Source organism: Elephas maximus, chromosome 18 (assembly GCF_024166365.1).
Source record: "Elephas maximus indicus isolate mEleMax1 chromosome 18, mEleMax1 primary haplotype, whole genome shotgun sequence".
Classification (NCBI taxonomy): domain Eukaryota; kingdom Metazoa; phylum Chordata; class Mammalia; order Proboscidea; family Elephantidae; genus Elephas; species Elephas maximus.
The window spans coordinates 47,359,483-47,387,424 of NC_064836.1; the positions used below are offsets into that span (position 1 = coordinate 47,359,483).

Here is a 27,942-nt window from a genome sequence, read left to right on the forward strand (position 1 = left end):
CAATTTATAAATATCCCAAGGATTAGAAATACATTTAACAACTAAATTCATACTAAGTACAATCTCATCTTTTTAGGAGGATTTTTTTAAATAAAATATTTCTAAGGAATGATAAGATACTAAATATGTATGCATTATCACTCTTAAGTATGTTATTTAATAAGATATGCCAAGACTTACCTTGGTGAACCGATTGATAATCTGGCCTATGGGATTAGTTTCAAAAAACTGGAGCGGGAGGTGCAGCACGTTATTCAGCAGCTGAGAATACAAGGTTCGGGAGGCTGCCAGGGATCCTCTGGTGAGCACGTAGGCCCCAGAGCAGACAAAGAGACCTAAACACAAATTGTGATCAGGGTCATGATTTCATCTTAAAGGGATTTTGTATTTTAACTCTCAAAAGGTTGCTTATAATAGCACTTACGTTTTTTATTAAAAACCGAAATTTTATATTTAAGATATGTCACTGTGGACCAAAAATGGAGCACGTAATGGTTAAGTGCTTGGCAGCTAACCAAAAAGCTGTCAGTTCGAATCTACCCAGCGGCTCTGTGAGAGAAAGACTTGGCAATCTGCTTCCATAAAAGACTACAACCTAGAAAACCCTATGGGGTAGTTCTACTTTGTCACATGGGGTCACTATGAATTGGAACCTACTTGACTGCAGCACCACCACCAACAATAACAGTTGTGGACCAAACTAAATATAATGTATACAATGCGCTGGAAATAAATGCAGAAACTTCTGACAGGTGCCAAGCTACCAGAGCAAAAAGGCTCTCCATATTCCTGGCCATAGGTTCTAAAGAAATGAACAAAAGATAAGTCATCAGTCTGGTTCACAGAATTTATGATGTCCTGTGGGACACTGTGTAGTCACCAGTGCTGTTAGCCAAATAGTTCTAATTCTCCCAGCTTCTGAGTACTTGGTAGAGTTGCACTTTCTGACCCCTTTGTCGTTGGTGGGGCCAAATAAATAGTTCTGGACAGTGTGTGGTGAAAGAAATGACACGTGCCACTTCCAGGTCAGAGGAGTTAGTTCTGCCACAGCTCTCCTTTCCCTTTGGATGGTGCCTGTCAACATTTAAAATGGAGGTGGGATTGCTCACTCAACTTGGGTCCCTAAGTGACTAGGATGAGCAGAGCCTCTTTCCTGACCCACAATGGACACACCGTATGAGTAAGAAATAAAGATTTTTCTTTTAAGCTAATGAGACTTGATGAGAGAGAGGGGGAAGTTGTATTTGCGATAACTAAGGCAGCAGACAATATGTGTAATAAACTTGTAGCTTTAGTGGAAGAGGCTGGAAAACAGTTGTTATTAACACATGTTGACTGTTATTAGCTGCATCTGACAAAGCATGACAAGCAAGAGACAAGCTCAGAAAAAGAATTATCCATTTGTAAGAAAGGAAGAAAACAGAATCCAGAAATTTCGGAACTTGTAGGGTTGGAAGGAGAAATGCTTTGCTACATACCGGTTCAAGGTTAGATATGCAACCTAAATTGTTTCAAGCATAATAACTACATGACATCTATGGAAGCTTTTGGAAAGAAACATTTCATTTCCATCATTCTCTAAAGGCTAAGAATGAAATCAAGGAGGAAAAAAGAGAAGAGCTGTTAAGGGAATCCTGGATATTTCATTTGAGCCCCTGGAACAAGAATTATGTCTAGACTTTTCAGTTTTGTGACACAATAAAATTTCCATATTACTTTAGTCATTTTAGGAGCCCTGGTAGCATAGTGGTTAAGAACTCTGGCTGCTAACAAAAAGGTCGGCAGTTCAAATCCACCAGCTGCTCTTTGGAAACCCTAGGGGGCAGCTGTACTCTGTCCTGTAGGGTCGCTATGAATCGGAATCGACTTGAGGGCAACAGGTTTTTTTTTTAAGTCAGTTTGCTCTTGAGTCTTACTTATACACAATTACTACACTGCACTCTAATATACACAAAAGTGATAATAAAATTATGTGGGCATTTTATATATTATTATACCTACATATTTATACATTATACCTATTTTATTTGGAAACCCTGGTGGTTTAGTGGTTAAGAGCTACGGCTGCTAACCAAAAGATCGGCCGTTCGAATCCACCAGGCGCTCCTTAGAAACTCTATGGGGGCAGTTCTACTCTGTCCTACAGGGTGGCTATGAGTCAGAATCAACCTATTTGATTTATTGTACCAAAAAGGAAGAATCGAATTCTTGTTCCTTTAGAAATACACTGTTTATATGAAAAAAAAGTTAATCCTTACCACCTTAAATTCTTTTAGCTAGTTCCTCTACATTTTAAAATAATATCTCCTACTGCTATTAATTGATTTGTCAGTCTTAAATATTTTGTATTATTTTCCTATCTCCCTCCTCCACACTTCTCTTTTCCCCTTCCAAAAATAGGTTGTTACCTGTTTATTCTCAAATAAATAGTGTTTACATTACTAGAAAACATTATTCATGAAGTTCACTAAATTTATAATACTTGCACACTATTTTTCCATATGCTTAGTTTTCTGTGCAAGTAGCATTAATTTATTCCCAAAGACCATAGTCAGCAAATTCTCTTCTCAATATATTCAAACTCATCAGATACGCTATAATTTCATTCACCCTATATTCCCCCTCCCCACTGCAACAAAAACTACCCTTTAAAAACTGTCTTTCTGCTCTAACTGGAATGGTTGCCGAAACAGACATTTGTGCTCCTTAATTGTGGAAAATGTTTTTAAATATTATGTCTATGAGTCAGAATCGACTCGATGGCCACAAGTTTGGGTTTTTTTGTTTATTTGAAAAAGTCTCCCTCCCTTTATTGAGTCTCTTCTTACGTGAATGCTGAACTTCCTGGACTGTTCTTCTAAGTTTTTTTTTTTTTTTTAAATATCATTTTCCATTTCTTTTTCAGTGTTTTATATTTGGGATAGTTTCTTCTCATTTATCTTCTCACACTTGTCAAATCTTTTTAAATTCTTTAAATTTTTCGAGAACCTTCTTGTTCTCAGACCGAACTTATTTCAGAGCACTCTTCACTTACTTTATGGAATCTCTTAAGATACTAATCAGACATTTTCAAGTTTTTATTCTAAGTATGATTGTTTTACCTCTGGGCTCAACTTCTCTCTTTGTTGACTCGTATTTACACTGTTAGTTTGATTAAAATGCAAGACCATCCACCATTAGCAGTTGAAACATAGGAGGGAAAGACATGGTTATTTTAACATAGGGACTTGGTTTGGCTGCCTTCTGCCACTGCACACACTTCCCCAATATCATTCTTCCCTGAGTGGAAGGGCTTGCTTCAGGTTCTGCTTAAGTCGATGAGTATGACACTGGAGGTCTTCACACTGGGATCCAGACACATAGGCTGGACTTCTCCAAAACCACAATAAGGAGGCTTTCTTCTACATATGTCACCCATGCTGTTGCTGTCGAGTCAGTTCCAGCTCATGGAGAACCCAGGTGTGAAGAGCAGAGCTGCTCCATAGGGCTTTCAAGGCTGTGATCTTTTGGAAGCAGGCTGTCAGGCCTGTCTTCCAAGGCACCTCTGAATGGGTTCAAACTGCCAAATGTTCAGCTAGTAGTCAAGTGCTTAATTGTTTGTGACAACTTCGACATTGTTGTCGTTGTATGCCGTCTAGTCAATTCCAACTCACAGTGACCCTTTAGCACAGAGTGAAACTGTCCCATAGGGTTTCCTAGGCTGTATTCTTTACTGGAACAGGTCATCAGGTCTTTTCTCCTGTGGAGCAACTGGTGGGTTCAAACCTTTCTATTAGAAGCCAAGCTCTTAACCATTGGGCCACCAGGGCTCCTTATTTCTACACCAGAAACCTGAACTACCATATACCATACCCATATACAGACCCATTGCTTGAGTTGATTCCCATTCACAGCAACCCTACAGGACAGAGTACAACTGCCCCATAGGGTTTCCAAGGAGCGGCTGGTGGATTTGACCTGCCAACCTTGTGGTTAGCAGCCATAGCTCTTAACCACTGTGGCTACCAGGGCTCCAAACCAGACCCATCGCTGTTGAGTCGATTTCAACTAATAGTGACCCTATAAGACAGCGTAGCACTGCCCCATAAGGTTTCCAAGGAGCAGCTGGTGGATTTGAACTGCCAACCTTTTGGTTAGCAGCCTAGAAACATTAATTTCCTGTTTAGGATTAGCTTTCTAGTTTTCATCATACTGCTACTATGCCGCTTGCTATACATATTGGTGGTGGTGGTACATGTGTGGGTAGCTGGGGGGTGAGGAGGGGTTTTGTAGGAGAGGCCTCCAGGCCAGCAGAGCCGTGCTCTCCTGAATCACTTGGATTACGTCCATGCAACTCAATCCTACTCTCTGTACCTGTGGCCCTAAATTTAGGGCTTCTCCACGGCTCAGCTTAGAACCTCTCCCTCTTCTATTACAGCTTCTCCAGTATCTGCTCCCAGACACAGATTATTCCACCCTTGATTATCTATCAGTATAATCACTTACGTAGACATTTATCAACCTGAAATCCCCTGAGGCCTTTCCTTTGATATTTATTCAGTGTCATCTTAATGGAATTTTGTGAAGTAAGGAAAAGAAGTGATCCCCTCAGTCATCTTAAACTGGAAGCAGCAGCACACTCTTCAAACATAATACTCTGAAAATAAGTTGCCTGTATTGTACACATTAGGTTGGAGAAAGGAAGTCCCTAACAGTGAGGCATAAAACACAATAGATTAGAGAGAGGCAAAGTGTGTCTTAGAGATATTTCAAAGCAAATAGCCGGGAAAATGAGTAAGAACTCTAATATTGTTATATAAAACAGGTGTAAGACGGGCACAGTTTCTTCTTCTGTATTCCAGCTTTGTTTGAATGTTAGCCTTCTATGTTATTCATGGCAGGTCTGTAGTATTAACATGTGAAAGTGCTTCTTATGCTTTAAAGCTCTTAAGAAACGTGAGCCATGATGATGTCAGTGAACACAGTCAGCTCTTGATTGGGCCAGGTTCCAAGAGACATAGTTGTGGTCTGCTGAAGAAAATCGGAAGTCATAGAGTTCTGAATTTTTAGACTTACCTTACTTCTGGAAAGGTAATTTACCATTGCATTTAATAATAAGCTTTACATTTTATTTTTTTTTTTAATGTGAAAAATCTAATAAGGAAGATTTAGACAAGATTTATAATTGAGTGACTACAGACCACTATAAACCAAAAGCCAAGCAGGAAAAATTTTTATGATTAAACTGTGCATAATCTGTTGTTAGTTACAAATATGTTTGAAATTTGCTGATAGTTAATTAAAATGTGATTTTACACAAGTAATATTGTGAACACTAAACTTGTACACTTTGTCTGTTTTAGGAAATGATAATGGTTTATTTAAAGTTTTAAAATATTCCTCAAGGATATTGATTCTACTCTAAAGCTGTGACATTACTTCTCTGGATTAGTGACTTAGTCACCAAGTGCTGCTATAACAGAAATACCACAGGAGGATGGTTTAACAAAGAAACTTATTCTCTCACAGTCTAGGAGGCTAGAAGACCAGCTTCAGGGGAAGGCTTTCTCTCTCTGTGAGCTCTGCATCTTTGTCATCAATATTCCCCTGGTCTAGGAATTTCTCAATGCAGGGATCCCAGGTGCAAAGGACATGGTCCCCTTCTGGTTCTGCATTCTTGGTGGCATGAGATCCCTATCTCTCTGCTCACTTCTTCTTTCTTTTGCCTCTTGTAAGATAAAAGGTGACACAGGCCACACCTCAGGGAAATGCCCCTTGTTTCACATCAGGGCTGTGGCCCGGGCAAGGGTGATACATCCCACTCTGAGCCTCTTTAACATAATCTAGTCTTGCCTCATTAACCACAGGCAGGATAATCACATCAGATCACAAAATGATGGACAACCACACAATACTGAGAATCGTTGCCTAGCCAAGTTGGCGTCCATTTGATGGACACAATTCAATCCAGAACATTCCACCCTTTGGTCCCCCCAAAATTCACGTCCTTGCCACATGTTAAACGTATTCACTCCATCATATCATAGCAAAAATCTTAAACCAATTCCAAGTCCAAAATCCAAAAGTCCCTCTTCATCTGTGAAATCTAGAATATAAGTTATCTGCTTCCAAAGTACAATGGTGGAATAGGTACAAGCTGGACCTTTCCATTACAAATGGGAGAAATTGGAGGGAAAGAAGGGAGAACAGGCACCAACAGATTACATTAACTCTCAAGGCTTGAAAATAATCCTCTATTCTCTGAGACCATTTAGGTAATGGCTGTGCCCTCCAGACTCTGGGTGTTGGCCACACTTTCCTGTTTCTGGGCGGAGGCCCCTGGGTGCTGGGCTTCAACTCCACCTTCTAGGACCACTGGAACGGCAACTCTGCTCCCTCACATTTAGGTGGCCCCATTCTCCTAGACCATCTGAGTGGTGACCTTATCCTCTTGGCCCTGGCAGGCTCCATTCTTCTCCCCCAGGGCATGGCAGCCCTGCTCCCCTCGGCTTTGGGAAATGGATCTGGCCCCATACCACTAGCACTTGTGAAAGGCAGCCCCACACTCCAAAACCAAGTTGGTGAAGATCTGACTCTTTTAAACCGAGAAGGCTGTAGCCCCACTCTTTGAAACCCCATAGGCCATGGCTCCACCCTTTGGTATCCCAGAGGTTGTGGCCCTCCCCTTTGAGACCGAGGCAACTCTGCCTCCTGTATTCCTTGTCTCTTCAACCCCTCAGGCATCTTGGGCCAACATCTTGCCCTGCTCAGGGAAGTGTTCCAAAGCTCTTTAACTCTACGGACAAGTGCCTGGAGGCACCCCACTCCATCAGTAAACCTTGGCCAGAAGGCACTCAGCTCTCTTGCTCCGTGGGTTGTGAGTCGGCAAGACTAGCTTCACTGATAAGTGCCCAGAGGCATCCCACTCTGCCAGGAAGCCTCCTGCACACAGGCACTCAGCTCTCTCGCTCCATGGGTCGGCTCCAGCGCTGTGTCGTGCTGGTCTGGTTCTTCAACTGCTGTTTCTCTGCTGCTTCTGGTCTTCTGCTGCTGCTTCTTGTCTCAGGTGTTACAGTTCTCACTTCCTCCTGAGTCGCCACCAGAATTGTCTTTGATGTCTATAATTCTACCAACAGTCTCTTCAAGGCAATCTAGGCTTTTACTGTTAGTCACCTTAAAACTCTTCCAGCCTTTACCCATTCACAGTTTCAAAACTGCTTCCACATTTTTGGTATCTGTCAGATCAGCACCCCATTCTTTCTGCACCAAATTTTGTCTTAGTTACCTAGTGCTGCTATAACAGAAATACAAGTGGATGGCTTTAACAAAGAGAAATTTATTCTCTCACAATCTAGGAGGCTAGAAGACCAAATTCAGGGTACAGCTCCAGGGGAAGGCTTTCTCTCTCTGTTGGCTCTGGGGAAAGGTCCTCGCCATAAATCATCCCTGGTGTAGGAGCTTCTCAGCGCAGGGACCCAGGTGCAAAGGACATGCTCCCCTACTGGTTCTTCATTCTTTGTGGCATGAGGTCCCTATCTCTCTCCTTGCTTCTCTTTCCTTTTATCTCTTGTAGGATAAAAGGTGATGGAGGTCACACCCCAGGAAACTCTCCTTACATCAGATCAGAGCTCTGACCTGAGCAAGGGTGTTGCATCCCACCCTAATCCTCTTTAACATAACCTGATCTTACCTCATTAACCACAGGCAGAGATTAGGATTTGCAACACACAGGAAAATCACATCAGATCACAAAATGGTGGATAATCACAGGATACTAGGAATCATGGCCTAGACATTTTTGGGGGACACAATTCAATCCATAACATTGGTTTGAATTTAGTCCCTCATATGAATGTGTGGTAGACTTACATATAAAAATTTGTATAATTATAGATGTTTCTCTTGCTGCTCAGAAGTCCAGACCTCTATATCTATTTTTTTCCTCCTTGTCTTGCAAACTGAAAGCCAATAAACTCAACTCCAGCTTATTCAAACCCAGACATATTGAGAAGCCCTGTTCTTTTGTACCATAGGTTATCCTTAGATGTCATTTTAGTTATTGACATAGCTTCTCTTTCCCCAGTGGATGCTGTTAATAGGATGATAGAACAAATAAGAACATGTCTCATAATGTTTGTTTATTTTCTGATAGAGAACCTTGTAAGTAGTACTATGACCACCTATGACCACGCAATAAAAATAAGATGGGAGAGGAGAAAAGACAAGCAAGGCCCTAAATTGCACATTTTCAACTTTAACTTCGTTTTCTATTACCCTTCATTTCTTTATCTTTTCTGTTTTCCCTTATAAATATCCTTGGCCATTGCAACATCCATGTTGATGCCTCTATTATTTCTTTTTTTATTTGAACTTTTAAGTTGCCTTCCTTTCTTCTTATAAACACAACAAATTGTTTTCATTTTTAAAATGGATACTTTTGTGTATCCTTTTTACCCTTTCAAATCACATAACTTCAAGGGACATATATAATGTTTGTACTCCTTAATTTTCAAACTATTATTTAACTACCTATTATCTGTATTCTCTTTCTACCTCTCTCCTAAAGATGGTGCCTTGTCTCTAATCACGGATCTTTTGTCAATTTTCTTCTTCCTTACATTTTTGCAGCATTTCAGAATCCTTGAGAACTTTCTTGAAACACTACCTTTTTTTTCTATTGTGCTTTAGGTGAAAGTTTACAAATCAAGTCAGTCTCTCACACAAAAAGTTATACACACCTTGCTATGTACTCCTAGGTGCCCTCCTCTTAATGAGACAGCACATTCCTCCTCTTCACCCTTTATTCCCCATGTCCGTTCAATAAACTCCTGTCCACCTTCTCCTTCTCATCTCGCCACCAGACAGGAGTTGCCCATATAGTCTCAAATGTCTACTTGAGCCAAGAAGCTTACTCCTCACCAGCATCATTGTCTATCTTATAGTCCGGGCCAATCCCTGTCTGTAGAGTTGGCTTCAGAAATGGAGAAACATTACTTTTTTGGTTTTTGTTACATCATACTTTATGGGTTACTTGGACGGCACTGTACCATAGTGTGGAATTTCCTAAAGTACATTCTGTGGAACGCAAATTGCTCACAATGTTAATGGGAAATACAAGAAGAAAAAGTGTCCATGGTCAAATGGATTTGAGAAACATTGGGTTAAGCAGAGCTAAACGGATCAGTTATACCTCAAAACATTTAATGAAGGAAAGAAGATTTCAGACTCATAGAAGAATATAGTTCTCAGTTTCTCAAACCTATTGGAATATAGAGCCCTGTTTTTATGGAGCATCTCATTCCTGTTTCATGTAAAACCCTCTTAGGAATGCTAATTTAGTGGTAAAGAACATACGCTCCAGAGTCAGGTACATATGGATTCAAATCCTGGCTGTGAAACTTACTGGCTGTAGGACTTTAAGCATATTATTTATCTTCACCGCTGTTAATAGTTGACACTCTTGTTATGTGCTCAGAACTTTTCTAGGTGCTCAACATATCTAATCACTAGAACAATATTTGGGTAGGTATTATCTACATTTTATAATGATAAAATTGAAAGTTTAAGTAATATGCCCAAATTTAAAGAGTTCCTCATTAGGATGTATGTTAAATGAATTAATGTATTACCTTAAATCACATGAAGTTGCCATTCTGTGGCTCAGAAAAGGTCAAATACAGGCAATTTCACTGATTCAGCCTCTATAAAATGCTTTGGGTTTCCAGGCACTGAGCAAGCACTTACATTATAGTGGTTGTTGTTTTATCTCTTTCTATATCTTTGAACAAGAATTTACCTCTGCTCATTCTCTCTGAAGTACGTTCCCTAATTGTCTCCATATGGACATTCCCCAAGAATCTGCCCTTCACCTTCATGGCTCTTACTTCTCATTCATGATAATCAGATATGCTCCTATGGCTTCATTTATTATCTCTAGAGAATTATTCCAAGCCTAAGTAGGACCATAGAGCTATAGAATGCTAGATCTTAGAGGAAACTTAGGTATTATCTACTCAATTCCATCATTTAATACACAAAGAAACTTGCTTTCCCTTCCCATCGTATGTGTCCAAAACTGAATTCACCAATTAAGCCTCCCTCCTGGTTTCCCGATTCCTGTTGCCATTGCTCTCCCAGGCACCCAACCTGACCTCAAAATCATGACTGATACTTCTTCCTACTCACCCTCAAATCCCAAATTCTAATATGTTTGCACTAGAATGTCTTTTTCATCAATCCTTTTCTCCATCCCCATTAGAGATATTTGACCACATTTCATGCTCACATTCATTTGTTCATCATTTATTTATTAAATCCTATTTTATTCCTAACCCATCGACTAGCACTGGACTAGACAACCTGGATGACACAAAGATGGGTCATATAATAGATCTTTCTATCCTAGATCATTTTCCATCTAGATTCCTGAAAAACTTGATTATTCCTTCCCTACCAACTCCAACTTCTCCCTAGTCTGCCTGACTTTAGTCTATCCAATAAACATTCATCTTTTTTCATGATTGCCAAATTACTCTTAGTATGAAAAACAACTCCCAACTATGTCACTTATTTTCTTAAATTCCCAGTGTATTCCAATTGCCTTTCCAAATATCATTTCCAACATATCTTCAAATTATCTACTTTCTCACCTCTAGTTCCCCAATTACCCTGCTAATAGGCTAGGACCACTCAAGCTGTCACCTTCATTCTTGCCTAAATCCCTCCTTACCTTCTGTAAATGGCCAAAGATTAGCATCAAAACTTGTCTAACTTGGGAATATAAAATGGTACAACCACTTTGGAAATCAATTTGGAGCTTCCTTAAAAAGCTAGAATAGGTCTACCGTATGATCCAGCAATCCCACTCCTTGGAATGTATCCTAGAGAAATAAGAGCCTTTACACGTACAGATATATGCACACCCATGTTAATCGCAGCACTGTTTACAATAGCAAAAAGATGGAAGCAACCAAGGTGCCCATCAATGGATGAATGGATAAATTACGGTTTTTCCACACAATGGAATACTACACAATTGATAAAGAACAGTGAGGAATCTATGAAACATTTCGTAACATGGAGGAACCTGGGAGGCATTATGCTGAGTGAAATTAGTCAGCTGCAAAAGGACAAATATTGTACAAGACCACTATTATAAGAATTTGAGAAATAGTTTAAACTGAGAAGAAAACATTCTTCTGTGGTTATAAGAGGGGGGAGGGAGGGAGGAAGAGGGGCATTCACTAATTAGATAGCAGATAAGAACTACTTTTAGGTGAAGGGAAAGACAGCACATAATACAAGGGAGATCAGCACAATTGGACTAAACCAAAAGCAAAGAAGTTTCCTGAATAAACTGAATGATTCGAAGGCCAGCGTAGCAGGGACAGGGGTCTGGGGACCACGGTTTCGGGGGACATCTAAGTCAATTGGCATAATAAAATCTATTAAGAAAACATTCTGCATCCCACTTTGAAGGGTGGCATCTGAGGTCTTAAACGCTAGGAAGCAGCCATCTAAGACGCATCAATTGGCCTCAATCCACCTGGATCAAAGGAGGATGAAGAACACCAAGGACACAAGGCGATTACGAGCCCAAGAGACAGAAAGGGCCACATCAACCAGTGACTACATCATCCTGAGACCAGAAGAACTAGATGGTGCCTGGCTACAACCGATGACTGCCCTGACAGGGAACACAACAGAGAACCCCTGAGGGAACAGGAGAGCAGTGGCATGCAGACCCCAAGTTCTCATATGACCAGACTTAATGGTCTGACTGAGACAAGAAGGACCCCGGTGGTCATGGCCCCCAGACCTTCTGTTGGCCCAGAACAGGAACCATTCCCAAAGCCAACTCTTCAGATATGGATTGGACTGGACAATGGGTTGGAGAGGGATGCTGGTGAGGAATGAGCTTCTTGGATCAGGTGGACACTTGAGACTATGTTGGCATCTCCTGCCTGGAGCAGAAATGAGAGGGTGGAGGGGGTTAGAAGCTGGTGAAATGGACATGAGAAGAGAGAGCGGAGGGAGAGAGTGGGCTGTCTCATCAGGGCGAGAGTAATTGGGAGTGTGTAGCAAGGTGTATATGGGTTTTTGTGTGAGAGACTGACTTGATTTGTAAACTTTCACTTAAAGCACAATAAGAATTATTAAAAAAAAAAAAAAACTTGTCTAGCTTCATGCGGAGTAACTACCAGGATCAAAACAAAGCTGATTCCCATGAGGTGGAGGTCAGACATACCTCCACCCTCCAACCTTTTTACCAATTCTAACACCAGCCATTCTCCCATGGTACTCTCTACCTCTCTTCTCCATTCCCTAATCTGTTGCAATGGCCACACAGAACTCACAGACGATACATCAATGGGTTTTTTAAAGAAGTAATAGAATAAGAATAAGGATCAGGATAAGGATGGAGAAGCATGTAGGCAAAGTCTCCCTTCTTTAGTGCAAGACAGCTCCCTCAGCTCCTCTAAGCCATGTAGACCTTCTCTCAACCACTGCTCCCCCAGGACAGGCCTCTTCTTGGCCCTCTGAGGACAGGCTCCTGATGGCCCCCTCAGAATAGGCTCCTCTCAGCCCTCTGAAGACAGGCTCTTCTTGGCCCTGCCGTCAGTCGTTACTGGCTCAGCTGCTGGGCCCCTTCTGGGCCTGTCTCTGTCTTCAGTGTTACAGCACTTGACCCATGTTACAGCTCTTTTAAGAGGTTCCTTGCCTTCTTTTTCTCTGCTTCTTTTCTCTTCTCTGGCCTTTTTTCCTCTCTGCTTCTTCCTGCTTCCTATCTTCCTGCTTCTTTCTGTTTGAAAAACTTCTGTGGGTTGTCTGCATATATACACAAACTCCTCATCAATTTCAAGGCATGGCCGTTCCACTAGGGCCACAAACTGACTAATCTCTGTATGCCACAGATACTTCATTTGCATAGTAGGCTAGAGACACTTCATTTGCATGGTCTATTGACCAATCCCTACAAGGTGCATAACAATCACAAGGCAGGCTGCAGCCAAGGACCAGACAGAAAATATCAAACCACAAGTTGTTTATAGCTTATCCAGAAAATGTCAATCAACCTGGACAAAAGTAAGGAATCCTCTGGGATAGAAAACTAAGGCAATAGTAACTCTTCAGGGCTTAGGGAAAAAAATCTCTCAAGTTGTGTTTTCCAAAGAACCAAGGCTAAAGGCCACATAAAGGAACTCATTTCACCACACCTTCCCTACACCATCTTTATTCACACTATTTCTCTATCATTTTTCCCCCTCCTTCTCCATGATCTCAATCTGATGAAATTCTATCTATTCCTTTAGTTCCACCTAACATGCCAACAATTTCTTAGAAACCATCTTAATCTGTAAACCAAGTGTGGCCTTTCCCTGCTCTGAATTCTCATAGTGCTTTCTTTTACTTCTTTTATAGCACTTATTGTTTACCTTGGGAACACTGGTGGCATAGTGGTTAAGAGCTACCGCTGCTAACCAAAAGGCTGGCAGCTCGAATCCAACAGGCACTCCTTGGAAGCTGTATGGGACAGTTCTACTCTGTCCTATAGGGTCACTATGAGTCAGAATTGGTTTGGTTTTTTTGGTTATTGGTTACCTTATAGTTTGTTATGTACCTGACCTAGGCGTTATTAGGCTTTAAATTTATTAAGAGATTAATTTATCAATCTTCACATTACTCAGAACTCTTGCATATACAGTGAGTGGCCATGTGGTCAAGAGTTGTGAATCCTATGTGAATACATATATAAGCCTCATTCTCCTAAACTGTAAAATGGGGATAATACCTCCTTTCTGAAGAATTATAGTCAAGATTTAATGAGAAAGGGAAGGCAGCACAACTTGACAAAGACAAAGTCAAAGAAGCTTTCAAGACATATTCAAACACCTTGAGGGACTTAGTTACTGGGACTGAGGACTGGGGACCACAGTCTTGGGAGACATCTAGGTCAATTGGCATAACACAGCTATAAAGAAAATGTTCCACATTCCACTTCCAAGTTGCCACGTAAGATACATCTATTGCTCCCATCACATTCGGAGCAAAGGAGGATGAAGAAAACCAAAGACACAAGGAAAATATCAGTCCAAAGGGCTAATGGACCACATGAACCACAGCCTCCACCAGCCTGAGCCCAGAAAAATTAGATGGTACCTGGCCACCACCACCAGCTTCTCTGACATGGATCACAATAGAGGGTTCTGGATAGAGTGACAGAAAAATGTAGTACAAAATTCAAAAAGACAAAAAAGACCAGACTTATTGGTCTGACAGAGACTGGAGGAACCCCCAAGACTACTGTCCCAGACACCCTGCTAACTCAGAAGTGAAGCCACTTGCAAAGTTTACCTTTCAGCCAAACGTTAGACAGGCTTAAAAAAAGCAAACAATAACACACGTGAGGAACGTGCTTCTTAGTTCAATCAAGTATGGGAGACCAAATGGGCATCACCTGCCCAAAAGCAAGGACAAGAAGGCAGGAAGGGATGGGAAAACTGGACAAACGGACACGGTGAACCTATAGTGGAAAGGGAGAGAATGTTGACACACTGTGGAGATTGCAACCAATGTCACCAAATAATCTGTGTATAAATTTTTTAATGAAAAACTAATTTGCACTGTAAAATTTCACAAGTTACTAACTCATTTAATCTTCAGATTATTCACCTATAAACTGAAATAATGATAGCAGCTGCCTCATATCAGTTGCCATCAAGTTGATTCTGACTCATGGCAACCTTATGTATTGCAGAGTAGAACTGTGATACGTAGGGTTTTCAAGCCTCTCTGATCTTTGAGACGCAGATCTTATGAGGTGCCTCTTGGTGGGTCTGAACCATTAACCTTTCAGTTAGTAGTCAAACACTTAACTGCACCACCCAGGGATTCATAGCTACCTCATAAATACATGTAAAATGCCCAGCACAGTCCTAAGCATTCAAAAAGTACTTAATATTAGCTATTTTTTTTAATAGTCATTAGTGCATGAGTCCATATGTAGCTCAATAACATGTAATCCTAAAAACACAATAAAATTTTTTTAAAAAGATTAAATGAGACAAAAAATGTGAATTATTTGATGTGGCTATGCAGCTGAGACCTATAAGTTTTGGGTTATTTTCCAATTATGATTAATTGCAGGTGTATGCATATGAAATATTCCAAAATATCTGATAACTAAGCATAGATTTTATTAGAAATAGTATGGTGTCATATGCTTGCATTGGAATCAACTAGGTCAGAAAGAGAAGAAAGAGCATTTGGATTTTTTTTTTTTTTTACCTTGAATTAATCCCAGTAATCCGTAGATATTAAGTTTATTGCTTCTTATTTGCTTCCATTCCTTTAACTCATCCACGTGCTTTGCTTCTTTTGTCCAGGAACTTAGCCACAGAGTCTGTCCAATGCCCACCAAATTCTGCCCTAGGTAAGTGGCCACAACCAGCCACACCCAGGGCCAACCAAAGGCTTGGAGGTACTTCACGATTATTGAGAACTTCAACTAAAGGCAAATTGACATAAAATTAGGTTACTGAAAAATAGTGACATGCCAATTTTGGTTGTTCCAATAGTTTCTGAATTAGCATCAGTTAGATAAACAGTGTGATATAGGACTTCGAAGCTCTACTTTAAAGTCAGACAAACTAGATTCAAGTCCTACTATGACATTGCCTAAACTTTGTGATCTTGGTCAAGTTAGTAAGTCCTTTAATCTTCAGATTATTCCCCTGTAAACTGGCGTAATGGTAGTAGTCACCTCATATCAGTTGCCGTCGAATCAGTTCTGACTCATGGCAACACCATGTATTGCAGAGTAGAACTGCGCTCCATAGGGTTTGCAAACCTTTCTGACCTTTCAGAAGCAGATCACCAAGACTCTCTTCTGAGGCCCTCTGAGTGGGCTTGAACCATCAACCTTTCAGTTAGTAGTCAAATGCTTAACTGTCTACACCACCCAGGGACTCCTAGCTATCTCATAAATACATGTAAAATGCCCAGTAGAGCCCTAAACATTTAAAAAGTACTCAATAAACATTAGCTATAGTCATTAGTACACAAGAACATACATAGCTCAATAATGTGTAATCCTAACTAAACACCAATATGATATACAGAAGTTCCATTTAATTTCATTCCTTCAAGCTATTTATATTTATTATAGGGCAACACTTCTGAAATGCAGTAAGAGATTTATAATATTTATTAATAAGCCACCATAATATCTTATGTTTCAGTGGTTAACAACAAATAACACTAGTTCTTCTGGAGCTTACCCCACCAACAGGGATCTTTTCTTTTCTCATTGAGAACTGTTTTTCTTGATCCAAAGAGGGCCTGATAAAGAAACACGATGTTTATTTTTTTAGGTGTTAGATCAACCAACATTAACAAAAAGTTAGACATTCTCAACCACTTTGTCACAAGCTTGTCAGCCTTCTTACCTTATCAGTCACCTGTCTTTGCTCTGGCAATAACCTAGCTCCTTTAGTCTTCTCAAACAGATATTGTTTCTTCTTCCATACCCCACATATTTTAGGACCAGGGCATGGTGTCTAATTTTTCACTGCTACTTCTAGGTAATTACCTTTCAAACTTGGGCAAAATCCCTGGGTGCTTCAAGACCAATGCCATCTGGCCATACCATATTCCAGCTATTCTCATCTATTGGTCTCCTGGTGTATTGGGAGACTGTAGCATCTGGCTCTGTCTTCCCATATTCTTCTGCCACTATCCTGGGAGATGTCACAGTTTACACAGACAACTCTATAAAACTAAACATCTTTCCAATTTCATGACCTGCATATGTCCAGGGTCCTTTATCTACACTCTACTTTGGCCATCAACTTCCATGACCCTGGACCATGAAGGCTATTGTTGTTGTTAGGTGACCTTGAGTCTGTTTTTTACTTATAATAACCCCATGTGACAGAGTAGAACTGCCCGATAGGGTTTTCTCGGCTGTAATCTTTATGGACGCAGATTGCCAGGTCTTTCTCCTGTGGAGCTGCTGGGTGGGTTCGAACTGCCAGTCTTTTGGTTAGCAGCCAAGCACTTAACTGTCGTGCCACCAGGGCCCCTAAGAATCCTATTACCAATTACTAATCTAAAATGCTTGTTAATATTGCTGTAGTCTTTTCTCTATTTGTGTGTGTGATATATTAACACAAATGTTGCTCTATAACCAATCTTTATTTTTTAAAAAATGGCATATATGAACTTTATAACTCAAAACATGTTGTCGTGTGCCATCAAGTCAACTCCAACTCATAGCAACCCTATATGACAGAGTAGAACTGCCCCATAGGGTTTCCTAGGCTGAAATCTTTATGGGAGCAGATCACCAGGTTTTTTCTCCCATAGAGCCGCTGGTGGGCTTGAACTGCTGACCTTTCAGTTAGCAGCCGAGTGATTAACCATTGTGCCACTAAGGCTCCTAACTCAATATCTAATGAACACCAAATAATCAAATATTCTTCTATAACAACATTATACTGTCATACAACAACATTAATATGTTATCATTTTGCTATAATTTAACAATATCAGTAGTTATGCCAGTAGTAGGGTTTTTTTTTTCTATTTTAATTATTACTTGATGAACATGTTTTTACGTAGCTCTCATTGTCCCTTGTAATAAATTCCCATATAGAGGTGCATAAACCAAAAAAAAAAAAAACAAATTCTTTGCCATCGAGTCGATTCCGAGTCATAATGATGCTATAAGACAGAGTAGAACTGCCCCACAGAGTTTCCAAGGAGACCCTGGTGGATTCGAACTGCTGATCTTTTAGTTAGCAGCTGTAGCACTTAACCACTATGCCACCAGGGTTTCCATATAGCTGCATGGGGCATGCTAAATCCTATGTCTTTGATACATATACTTTCAAACTGACCTCTAAAAATACCAAATAGATGTGTGCTCTGCTCAGAAGACCATGAGAATCCCCCATTTCTCCAAGTTTCCCACTTTATTTATCAGAAAAAGAAATGCCTTATTTGTAGTAGTTCTTACTTTCAAGTCTCTGGCACTAGCGTCAAAGAACATTCTTTGGGAGGTTACAGTACATGCCCTTTGGAGAATCAACTTCTCCATCAGGGAAAGATACACTATTTAACAGATACTTTCATTGGAACAAGTCCTGCTGTATGATTTGGGTTAATTACTGTCATCATCCTTTAAGCCCTTGGCATGGCTTCTGTTTGGATAAGCAAATTTAGCATTGGTGTCAAGCCAAAAAATTAATTCTTATTGTAGCTGAACATAAAATCCTATGAAGTCTAAATGTTAAAAGGGAATTAAAGTTTCCTAATTAGACATCACTAACAAAGACCAATAATTTATTGGACACCTTATATGGCTTTTCCAAACTAGAATGTTATGTATTCTTTTTCCACAAAAATACTGCATGAGGTTCAGTATTTTTTTTTTTAATAAAAAGAAGGTTTTATTTGAATCCCTTAAGAGATCAAATTATTTCACACTGAGAGAGAAGTTTCAAAAGTAAGCCTTGCTCTGTCTTCCAGAAACCCTCAAGAAAATTGGCACAGAGGGGAGATGAGAAGGCAGAGAGGAACAGAAGCTGGCTGAATGGACATGGAGAATACAGGGTGGAGAGAAGCACGGTGCTGTCTCATTAGGGGGAGAGCAACTAGGAGTATATAGCAAGGTGTACATAAATTTTGGTATGAGAGACTGACTTGATTTGTAAACTTTCACTTAAAGCACAATAAAATTTTTTTTTTAAAGTTGGCACAACATCCTTCTGCGTATTTTCGTATAAAAGGCATAAAATTAATATATTGAAATCATTATCCCTGAACTGAACACACAGTTTCAAAATATTTAGGCACACAGTATGTATATCTTGTTGTTGTGTGCCATTCAGTAGATTCTGACTCTTAATGACCTTACTGGACAGAGTAGAGCTGCCCCAGAAGGTTTTCCAGGCTGTAATATTTACAGAAGCAGCTCTCCAGTTCTTTGCTCCTGTGGCGTGCTGGGTGGGTTCAAACTGCTGACCTTTAGGCTAGCAGCAGAGCACGTAACCGTTGTGCCACCAGGGATGCTTTACAGGATGCATGGAAGGATTAAAGTCGTTAAGAGTAGCTGACGTGAATACCAGAAGAAGGCAATCTAGATACCAAAATAACATTGACAGTCTATCTTATTCAGGGAAGACAATAATAGATATTTAAAGAAATAAAATAATTAACACGTTCCATACACATTTAGACAAAAATGGAAAATACAGAAACAGTTGAGAATATTTTAGTCCTTATAAGAAAACTGAAATAATGTCATTAAAGTAACACTAATTTTCAGAAGGAGAGACCCTCAGTCATTACTGGTCTAACTACCTTCCTTTCTACTTTACTCTTGATTGGCAACTTGCCAGTTTTCCCATGAACCCTTCTTCCATAAGGAGGATTTATTGTATTCTATTTCAAAACATCCAATTGTAGAAAGGTTTTAACCACTGAAACATTTCAGTCTGCTTATATCTTCCAATTCCCAACCTATCTTAATTCTGCAGTTACTTCTTGTTGTTAGTTGCCATCAAGTCAACTCTGACTCATGGCGACCCCGTGTGCGCAGAGTAGAACTGCTCCACAGAGCATTCAAGGCTATGAAAGGCCTCCAGGCCTGTCATCCAAAGCAACCCTGGGTCAGTTCAAATCATCAACCTTTCGGCTGGCAGTTGAGAGCTTAACTGTTCTGCCACCCAGGGACTCCATACTAGATGGAAAAAATTGGGTAAATCTAAGACAGAGAAAATTAGGTTGAAAAATTAGCCATTGAAAACCCAGTGAAGCACAGCTCTACTCTGACATACGTGCATTAGCCATGAAATGGAATCAACTCAACAGCAACTGGGAGACCACAGAGCACATGACTGCCAAAGCATCTATTTAAATGATTTCAGATTTGCCTTTCTTGAAGGTTTTTTTAAAAAATGATATTCTTTTGAATGAAACTTATTAAGTTATGATGGCCAAAAAAAATAAAATACTAAAAGAAATGATGGATTAGAAAACCCTGAGGGCTCTTCCCATCTCTAGTGATCTATTCATCCATTCAACACTAAAAGGTGTGGGTCAGGGTTGTATCATTTCACTATACTTATTCAATCTGTATGCTGAGAAAATAATTTGAGAAACTGGACTATATGAAGAAGAACACTGCATCAGGAGTGGAGGAAGACTCATTAACAACCCGTGATATGCAGAGGATACAACCTTGCTTGCTGAAAGTGAAGAGGACTTGAAACATTTACTGATGAAGATCAAAGACTACAGCCTTCAGTATGGATTGTACCTTGACATAAAATAAAAATCTTCACAAGCAGACCAATAAGCAACATCATGATGAATAGAGAAAATATTGAAGTTGTTAAGGATTTCACTTTACTTGGATCCACAATCAACATCCATGGACGCAGCAGGCAAGAAATCAAAGGACGTATTGCACTGGGCAAATCTGTTGCACAAGACCTCTTTAAAGTATTAAAAAGCAAAGATGTTGCTTTGAGGACTAAGGCGTGCCTGACCCAAGCCACGGTATTTTCAATTGCCTCATAGGCATGTGAAAGCTGGACAGTAAATAAACAAGACTGAAGAAGAATTGATGCCTTCAAATTATGGGTGTCGGTGAAGAGTATTGAATATACCATGGACTGCCAGAAGAATGAACAAATCTGTCTTGGAAGAAGCACAGCCAGAATGCTCCTTAGTATCGAGGATGGTGAAACAAAATCTCACATACTTTGGACATGTTATCAGGAGGCATCAGTCCCTGGAGAAGGACATTATGCTTGGTAAAGTGGAAGGTCAGCAAAAAAGAGGAAGACCCTCAACGAAATGGATTGACACGGTGGCTGCAACAATAGGCTCAAGCATAACAATAATTGTGAGGATGGTACAGGACCTGGCAGTGTTTCAGATAGGGTCACTACGAGTTGAGACCCGCTCGACAGCACCAAACAACAATAACAACGTGCTTTGTGGGTCATTATAAGGACTTGGGATTTTATTCTGAAATGTGACTCCTTTGGAGGTTTTGAGCAGAAAAGTGCCATATTCTGACTTATAATTCAAAAGGAATCACTCTGGATGCTGTGTCGTAAATAGCCTGGGGGCAAGGATGGCAGCAGGAAGACCTGTACGAAGGCAGTAACAGTAATCCAGGTGAGAAATGATAGCAATTCGGACAAAGGTGACAACTGTGAAGCTGATGAGGTGATGAGTGGTGGCTGAATTCTGGATTTCTGGATATCTTCTGAAGGTACAGCCAATGGGATTTGATGATAGATTGAATGTGGAGTATGAGACTATTAAGGATGACTGCAAGGTATTTTTGCCTGAGCAACTGACAGGACAGGGCTGCTATTAGCTGAGATGAGGAAGACTGTGGGGGAAAGGGAGACAGGTATATGTGTGGTTTGGGAAAATCGGGAGCTCTGTTTTGGACACAAAAGCTCTAAGTGTCATTCAGACATTAAAGAGAAGACAATGAACGGGTCACTTTGTTGTCTAAGTTCAGAGTTTAGAGGAGAGGTCTGGGCTGGAGATACACACTTGAGAGATATTAGTATATAGATATTATTTTAAGCCATGAGACTGGATAATACTAACTACAGATAGAGAAGAGAAGCAGTCCAAGGTCTTTATGATCAACGAGGAACAATTTGGTTGACCCACTGAGTCAGCCAACTGTGGTATCTATACCAAATGGCAACACCCACATCATGTACACATCTTTTGGAATATCCAACCCTTTAAAAAATTAATTCATGATCTTTTTTTTTTTTTTATTCAAGGCCCTAACTAGAAAATTCCAACTATTGAACCCTCCCATGGTTGCTTCCCTGTAATCTATCCTGTTTCTACATTTTAGCAATTTTGACCAGTGGCTGCTCCCTATATCGCTAGCCTCTTATTTTTCAATCCTCTCACTTCTATGGAAACTCTGGTGGCGTAGTGGTTAAGTGCTATGCCTGCTAACCAAAGGGTCGGCAGTTCGAATCCGCCAGGCACTCCTTGGAAACCCTATAGGGTAGTTCTGCTCTGTCCTATAGGTTCGCTATGAGCCAGAATCGACTGGACGGCAGTGGGTTTGGTTTTGTTTTTTTTCGTTTCTGTGAGTTTCCTCTCTAAGCCTCCTATCTGAGCAAGTGCTGGCAATGTATTGGGGAGAAATAACTGATTGGCTAATTTGCTTCAATCACTGCTCATTTTAGTCACCTACAAAAAAAAAAAAAAAATGAAGCATAGTACAACAAAACCCAATCAGGGTCAAAGTTTTCATAATTTTCTCATAATTTCATTTCTCTCTTTCTCCCTCCCGCCCTCTTGTTTTTCTAAGCAAGTTATTCAGCTCCTTACACCAAGACTGTAAGTCTGGTCACATATCCTGGCCTGATGATCATCCCGGTCCATGACAATTTAGTATTTTCAGGTCTAAAGCCTATTTTCACATCTATAGAGTACATGAACACAATGGGGTGGGACTATCAAGATCAATGTGAGTTTCTGCTACCAAAATTTGACTACAAATTGCTGAGACTAATGAGAACATATTTCTACAACTAAGTCATATATACCCATCTCACTTAAAAATTCAGACACATACACGTAACTTAGTTTAAAACTGGAAACCACTGAGTACAGTTTATATCCAGTCTCTGGGTGGTACGAATGGTTAAGGCACTTGACTGGTGATCGAAAGGTTGGAGGTTCAAGTCCACCCAGAGGTGCACCAGAAGAAAGTCCTGGTGATCTGCCTCCAAAAAATCAGCCATTGAAACCCTGTGGAGCCCAAGTCTAATCCGACTCAGCAACAGCTGGTTTCTAACGTATAGATTCCTTTTACATTACGCATTTTAAATGCTAAAAAAAAAGCAATTTATTAGTCCATAAACTCTTCGAGCCTTGTAGAATCCTAATACTCACCTATCTTTTTGCTCCTGGAATTGGTCTTTCGGTGTAGTTCTGGGGTTGATTACACTGACTCCCTCTAAAACCTGAGCTGGAGAGGAAGACAGTGAGCACTTTTATAGCCCCATCAGCAAACAATTAACAAACTAGAGAAAAAGACAATGAGTTATTCGAGTTGGAGAGACTTCTGTGTGCTGGATCCACGCATACATTAGAAGCCCTTTCCTTTTGCTCATTGTTTCCCCTTCACCCACAATGTTTTGAAATGTCTTAAAAACTGAGACCTATAATGAAAAGCATACAGAGAAATCATGTGAAGATCAGAGAGGGGCCCTAACCTGTTGGTGCAAACGCTAAAATATTTTGATGGTAAACACTTCAAAGCTAGGTCGATTACTTAAACTCTTTGAATTTGAGACTTCTCACATCTGAAAGGAAATAACCGGACTCAAAGATTCCTAAGGTCTCTTCTAAGAATTCTATGGCCTCTTTTTCCTAGAAGTGGCCATCTAGTCTCTAATGGCAGAATCTGGCTTACCTTAACTACCTCTGTGAAACACGAGGACTCCAAGGCTCAAGAATGAATATGCAGGCTGAAGATGTTTTGACATCTCTGATCTATGGCACATTCTCACATTTATAGCTTCTAATCACAGTATTCACATTTATGTACTTATTTACAGTTTACAGAGTGCTTTCACATGCAGAATATCATTTGAATCCAAAAATAAGCTAACGAGACTAGGTAAACTTACCCGTATTTTGCATGGGAAAAAGTAAAACGCAAGAAAGGATAAATGACTTGTCTAAAATCCTGAGTTGGCAGAGAAAGAAAGAGAGATTCAAAGAGAGCGAGTAAGTGAGAGAAACGGAGAGCAAGAGACAGCTAGGCCATAAACTCCTGTCTTTCCAGTGTACCTTCCTACATTTAATGTAAGGTTTAAGAGTTTGGTTGGCCTCTGGCATGAAATAAAGGCAGACTGGATACAAATTTTGCCACTTTCCACTTAAACAATCTGTCTTAATTTGATTAAGATACCAAACTGTACCATGTAGCCTCAGAAGGCTTAAGGGAGAAGTCAATAAACATAAAACATATAACTATATTGACCTAGTCAATACCCAACAGGTCTTTAATATTATTAGTACACACGAGAGTCAGCCCAGAATAAACTTGTAAATAAGTAAAATGTGTCATTAGTGATCTTACATCTTTCTTGGTGGACACACTTTCCACCTCCTATTGATTATCTTATATAACATTCCATAAGGTGAGACTTCTAGATTTTTCAGAGCTAGTTGGAATCTTAGAGAGTCAATGTGTCCCAATCCAAATTATACTGTAAACTGTACTTTCTACGGTTTACTTTCTGAATTATCTGTTATCAACCCCAGTAGTGAGAGTTAAAACGATAGGAAAGAAGGAAGAGTAGGTAGGTTATAAGCAGTTTTGGAGGAAGAAGGAGATAAAAACTTTCAGTTTCATATTGGCCACTACGAAAAACAGACTTAGCTCAAATTCTGTTTCATAAACGGGAAGAACCAGAAGAGTTACGTTATTTTTAGGAAAAGTCACATAATCATTCAGTGTCAGGAGCAGAGCCGAGGGCTCCTAACATTTCATCCACTGTTTTTTCCACAAGGCTGTTTTGATTTTACTCTCGTTGTAGTATCACCTAAGTTAACAAGAATTTAAACAATGAAAGGATGGTGCACCTCTTAAAGGAATTCTTAAACAGACTCAAGATCGGAGAGGATGAACCATAATTAATGAATGATAGACCATGGGGTGATTTTAGAATTGGGGACCCGGCCACGGACCACACCTCTGAAATCGCACTCTCCTATCAGGCAATCCCTTTCCCCTAAACCTAGCAAAAATGTCCTAAGATGTAATTTGATATTTTCTCACTACTTATGCAAATAAGAAAAAGAAAACCCACACCAAGGCAGGCCTGCTATCAACATCTGTGGGGATCTGTGGGCAAGAATGCAAATGGCGGCCTGCATGCCATATGTCTAATTATTTTAAAGTTATAGATTGAAGTAACAGACTCTTAAATAAGTTCTATTGCCTACCCTGACAACTATACCTTTCCAACCACCTAGAAGGCTAGGTCCAAGTGAGAATTTTTGGACTCCCGAGGGTACCTCTGGGGAACGTGGCAATATCGGGCAAGGTAGTCCCCAGTCAAGTCCCTCGTCCCTGTTCTCTCCTTCTCAAGATCCATTCTGAACCACTAGAGGCCTTGAATACCTGTGGACACCTCAGCCCACATGTCCAGGCTCTGTCCATGCCTCCTTAGCCACTCCTCAGGCCTAGGGGTGGTGTACACCAGAAGAACATCGTGTACTTGGGAGGGCAGACCTGAAGAATGATAGCCCAGGCCCTAGAAGCAGCTTATGTCATTTGGGCAAAGGATTCTGGGATCCCAAGTGCACAGAGTATGGTAAAGAAGTGAGAGGGGAGGGGGAGCAGCAAGGGAACCATGGTGGGCACAGCCTCTTGGCCAGTGAGTCAGCCAGAGGAGATCCAGGACAGGGGACTCTCTACACCATGGAGCACAGGACTGGGTCACTTTGGCCTAGGTCTAAGGAAAGTACCACAGGACATCACAGTGAAGGCTGAAATACTGCTAGATGAAAAAACAGTTTGCAAACATGATTTTAACACTTTGGTTCAGGTATTATTCATTCATAAAAACTGAATCAATTTCATAATCAGGTTTGAATCTATTTTTGCCTTGGTCTCTATGATTACTGATGAAGTCACACTATATACAGCAGATGTTGAGATAATTAGGAAAAAAAGTTCAATTTATATTTTTTCTAACTCCGTCATAATATTTCTGATGGTGAGGAATCAAGATCTATTAGTGTCAGCCCAATGTCAAGGATAATACTGTTTTCTACATGCTATAGTGAGGAACCCCCTATATAAGAGAGTATAAAAACGCAGAGAAGGCAGGATTTTTTTTTCCCAAAACTGGTAATTTGAACAATAGCAAATTTCACAAGTTTCAAAAGACATTGTTCAAATTTTAAGGTATATAAAATACTGAATTTAAACTTACACAGCATCTGTTTAGGGCTATATTTTATAAAGTAATACAAGCTGTGTTTCATGTGGCCTTTAAAACAAATGGCCAAAAAAAAAAGACATTGACTCCAAGAATTTCAAATGATCCCATTATCTCCTGAGGAGATATACTTCCACTAGAAACAATGGAGTCAGATTCCCATGTTTAATAAATATCTACTGAACACCTGCTATCTGCCTAGCATGGGGCTATCTAGACACCGAGAATAGAGAAATGAAAGACCCTGTTATAGACAGAATTGTGTCCTCCAAAAAGATGCACCTCCTGTGAAGTGGCTGGTAGGTTTGAACCACCGACCTTTCAGTTAGCAGGTGAGTGCTTAACCACTGCACCACTAGGGCTAAAACCAAGCTTATTGCTGTGGAATGAATTCCAACTAATAGTGACTCTATAGGACAGAACAGAACCGCCTCCATTGGGCTTCCAAGGCTGTAAATCTTTTCGGAAGCAGACTGCCACATCTTTCTCCCACTGAGCAGCTGGTGGGTTCGAACTGTCAACTTCCAGTTAGCAGCTGAGCACTTAAACACTGCATCACCAGGGCTCCTGCCCTAATGCCCAGTACCTGTGAAAGTGAACTTAATTGGAAATAGGGTCTTTAGAGATGCCATCAGTAAGTTAGCATGAGGCCATTCTGGAGTAGACGAAAAAAAACAAAACCATCGAATCAATTCCAACTCTAGTGACCCTATAGGATTGGGTAGAACTGCCCCATAAGGTTCCCCTTTTGGTTAGCAACCTGAGCTCTTAACCACTGCACTACTAGGGCTCTGACTGGAGTAGGGTGGGTCCTAAATCAGTATGACTGCTGTCCTTACAAAAAGAGAAGAAACTGGCAGAGAAACACAGAGGAAAGACATCCATGTGAAGATGAAGGCTGCAAATGGAGTAATGCATCTATAAGCTAAGAACACCAAAGACATCCAGGAACCACCAGAAGCTGGATGAGGCAAGGAAGAATCTCTCCTTAGAGCCTTCAGAGACAGCATGGCCCTGCAAACATCTTGATTTCAGACTGATAGCCTCCAAAATAATGAAACAATAAATTTCTGTTGTTTTAAGCCACCTGGTTAGTGGTACTTTGTTACAGCAGCTCTAGGAAACTAATACAGCCCTTATCTTCAGTCTAGGCCTTAGAGTCACTCACAAACTGGGATCTCTCTCCTATACACAAAGCACAAATTATTTAGCTTGATTGAGTAGGCAAGGAATTATCTCCAAAGCTGCTAGTCATTAAAAAAGAGGAGGTAATTCTTTTCTTAAGAATGAATACAGCAATTTGATGCTCAAATATTTTTGGATGCATCTATATAAAATGTATGTAAAAGAAATTTAAAAGATAGTACCTAATTAATGCATCATATTTTACGCTAGGCCTAAAAAAGAAACACATCAGCATAATTACATTGTTTTGTGTTTTGTTTTTTATTTCATGGCATTAAATAATACACTTCTTCGATCTTATTACAAACTAACTTTATGTTTTCATAACCCTTATATAGGGGAAAGTAAGTTAATGGATAGCAGTTCACATAGAAAATATTGAGACACAACTCTACATTTCTTCCTTTAGACTGAAATTATAAAAGTGTTAACTGGTTTTACAATTATTATCGATGGTGCTCTAAAAAAGTACAAGGCAAGGACCATGATGACTGTCTGTATGAAAAACCATCTATAGCTGTAAAATGAAATGACCCCACATCCCACTTTCAGCAGGCTCAGGACTGATCTTTGTGGAATACAAAGAAAATGCTGGATTTCAAACATTCCTGTGCTCAGATCCTTAGGATAGGATCACACCATTTCACATTCATAAGTATCTCTGAATCTTAATTTAAAATATAAGACTATAACACACACACAAAAAATAAAACCAACTGCTAATTCTTAAAAGTTAGACAAATCTCTCCCCCTTTGC

The 27,942-nt window shown here is 40.1% G+C and overlaps 1 protein-coding gene across 4 annotated transcripts in view; it reads right to left on the minus strand.

Annotated features, from left to right (window-relative positions):
* Positions 1-27,942, minus strand: part of LOC126061805 (ATP-binding cassette sub-family C member 2-like) — a 105,892-nt gene that overhangs the window by 19,219 nt on the left and 58,731 nt on the right. For all 4 annotated transcript variants that reach the window (XM_049858589.1, XM_049858588.1, XM_049858591.1 and 1 more), the window contains 4 exons: positions 22,936-23,011; positions 16,260-16,320; positions 15,268-15,487; positions 181-335 (listed from right to left, as the gene is read on the minus strand). In XM_049858589.1, coding sequence (XP_049714546.1) covers positions 181-335; positions 15,268-15,487; positions 16,260-16,320; positions 22,936-23,011 — 512 coding nt within the window. The remainder of the gene's footprint in view (positions 1-180; positions 336-15,267; positions 15,488-16,259; positions 16,321-22,935; positions 23,012-27,942) is intronic.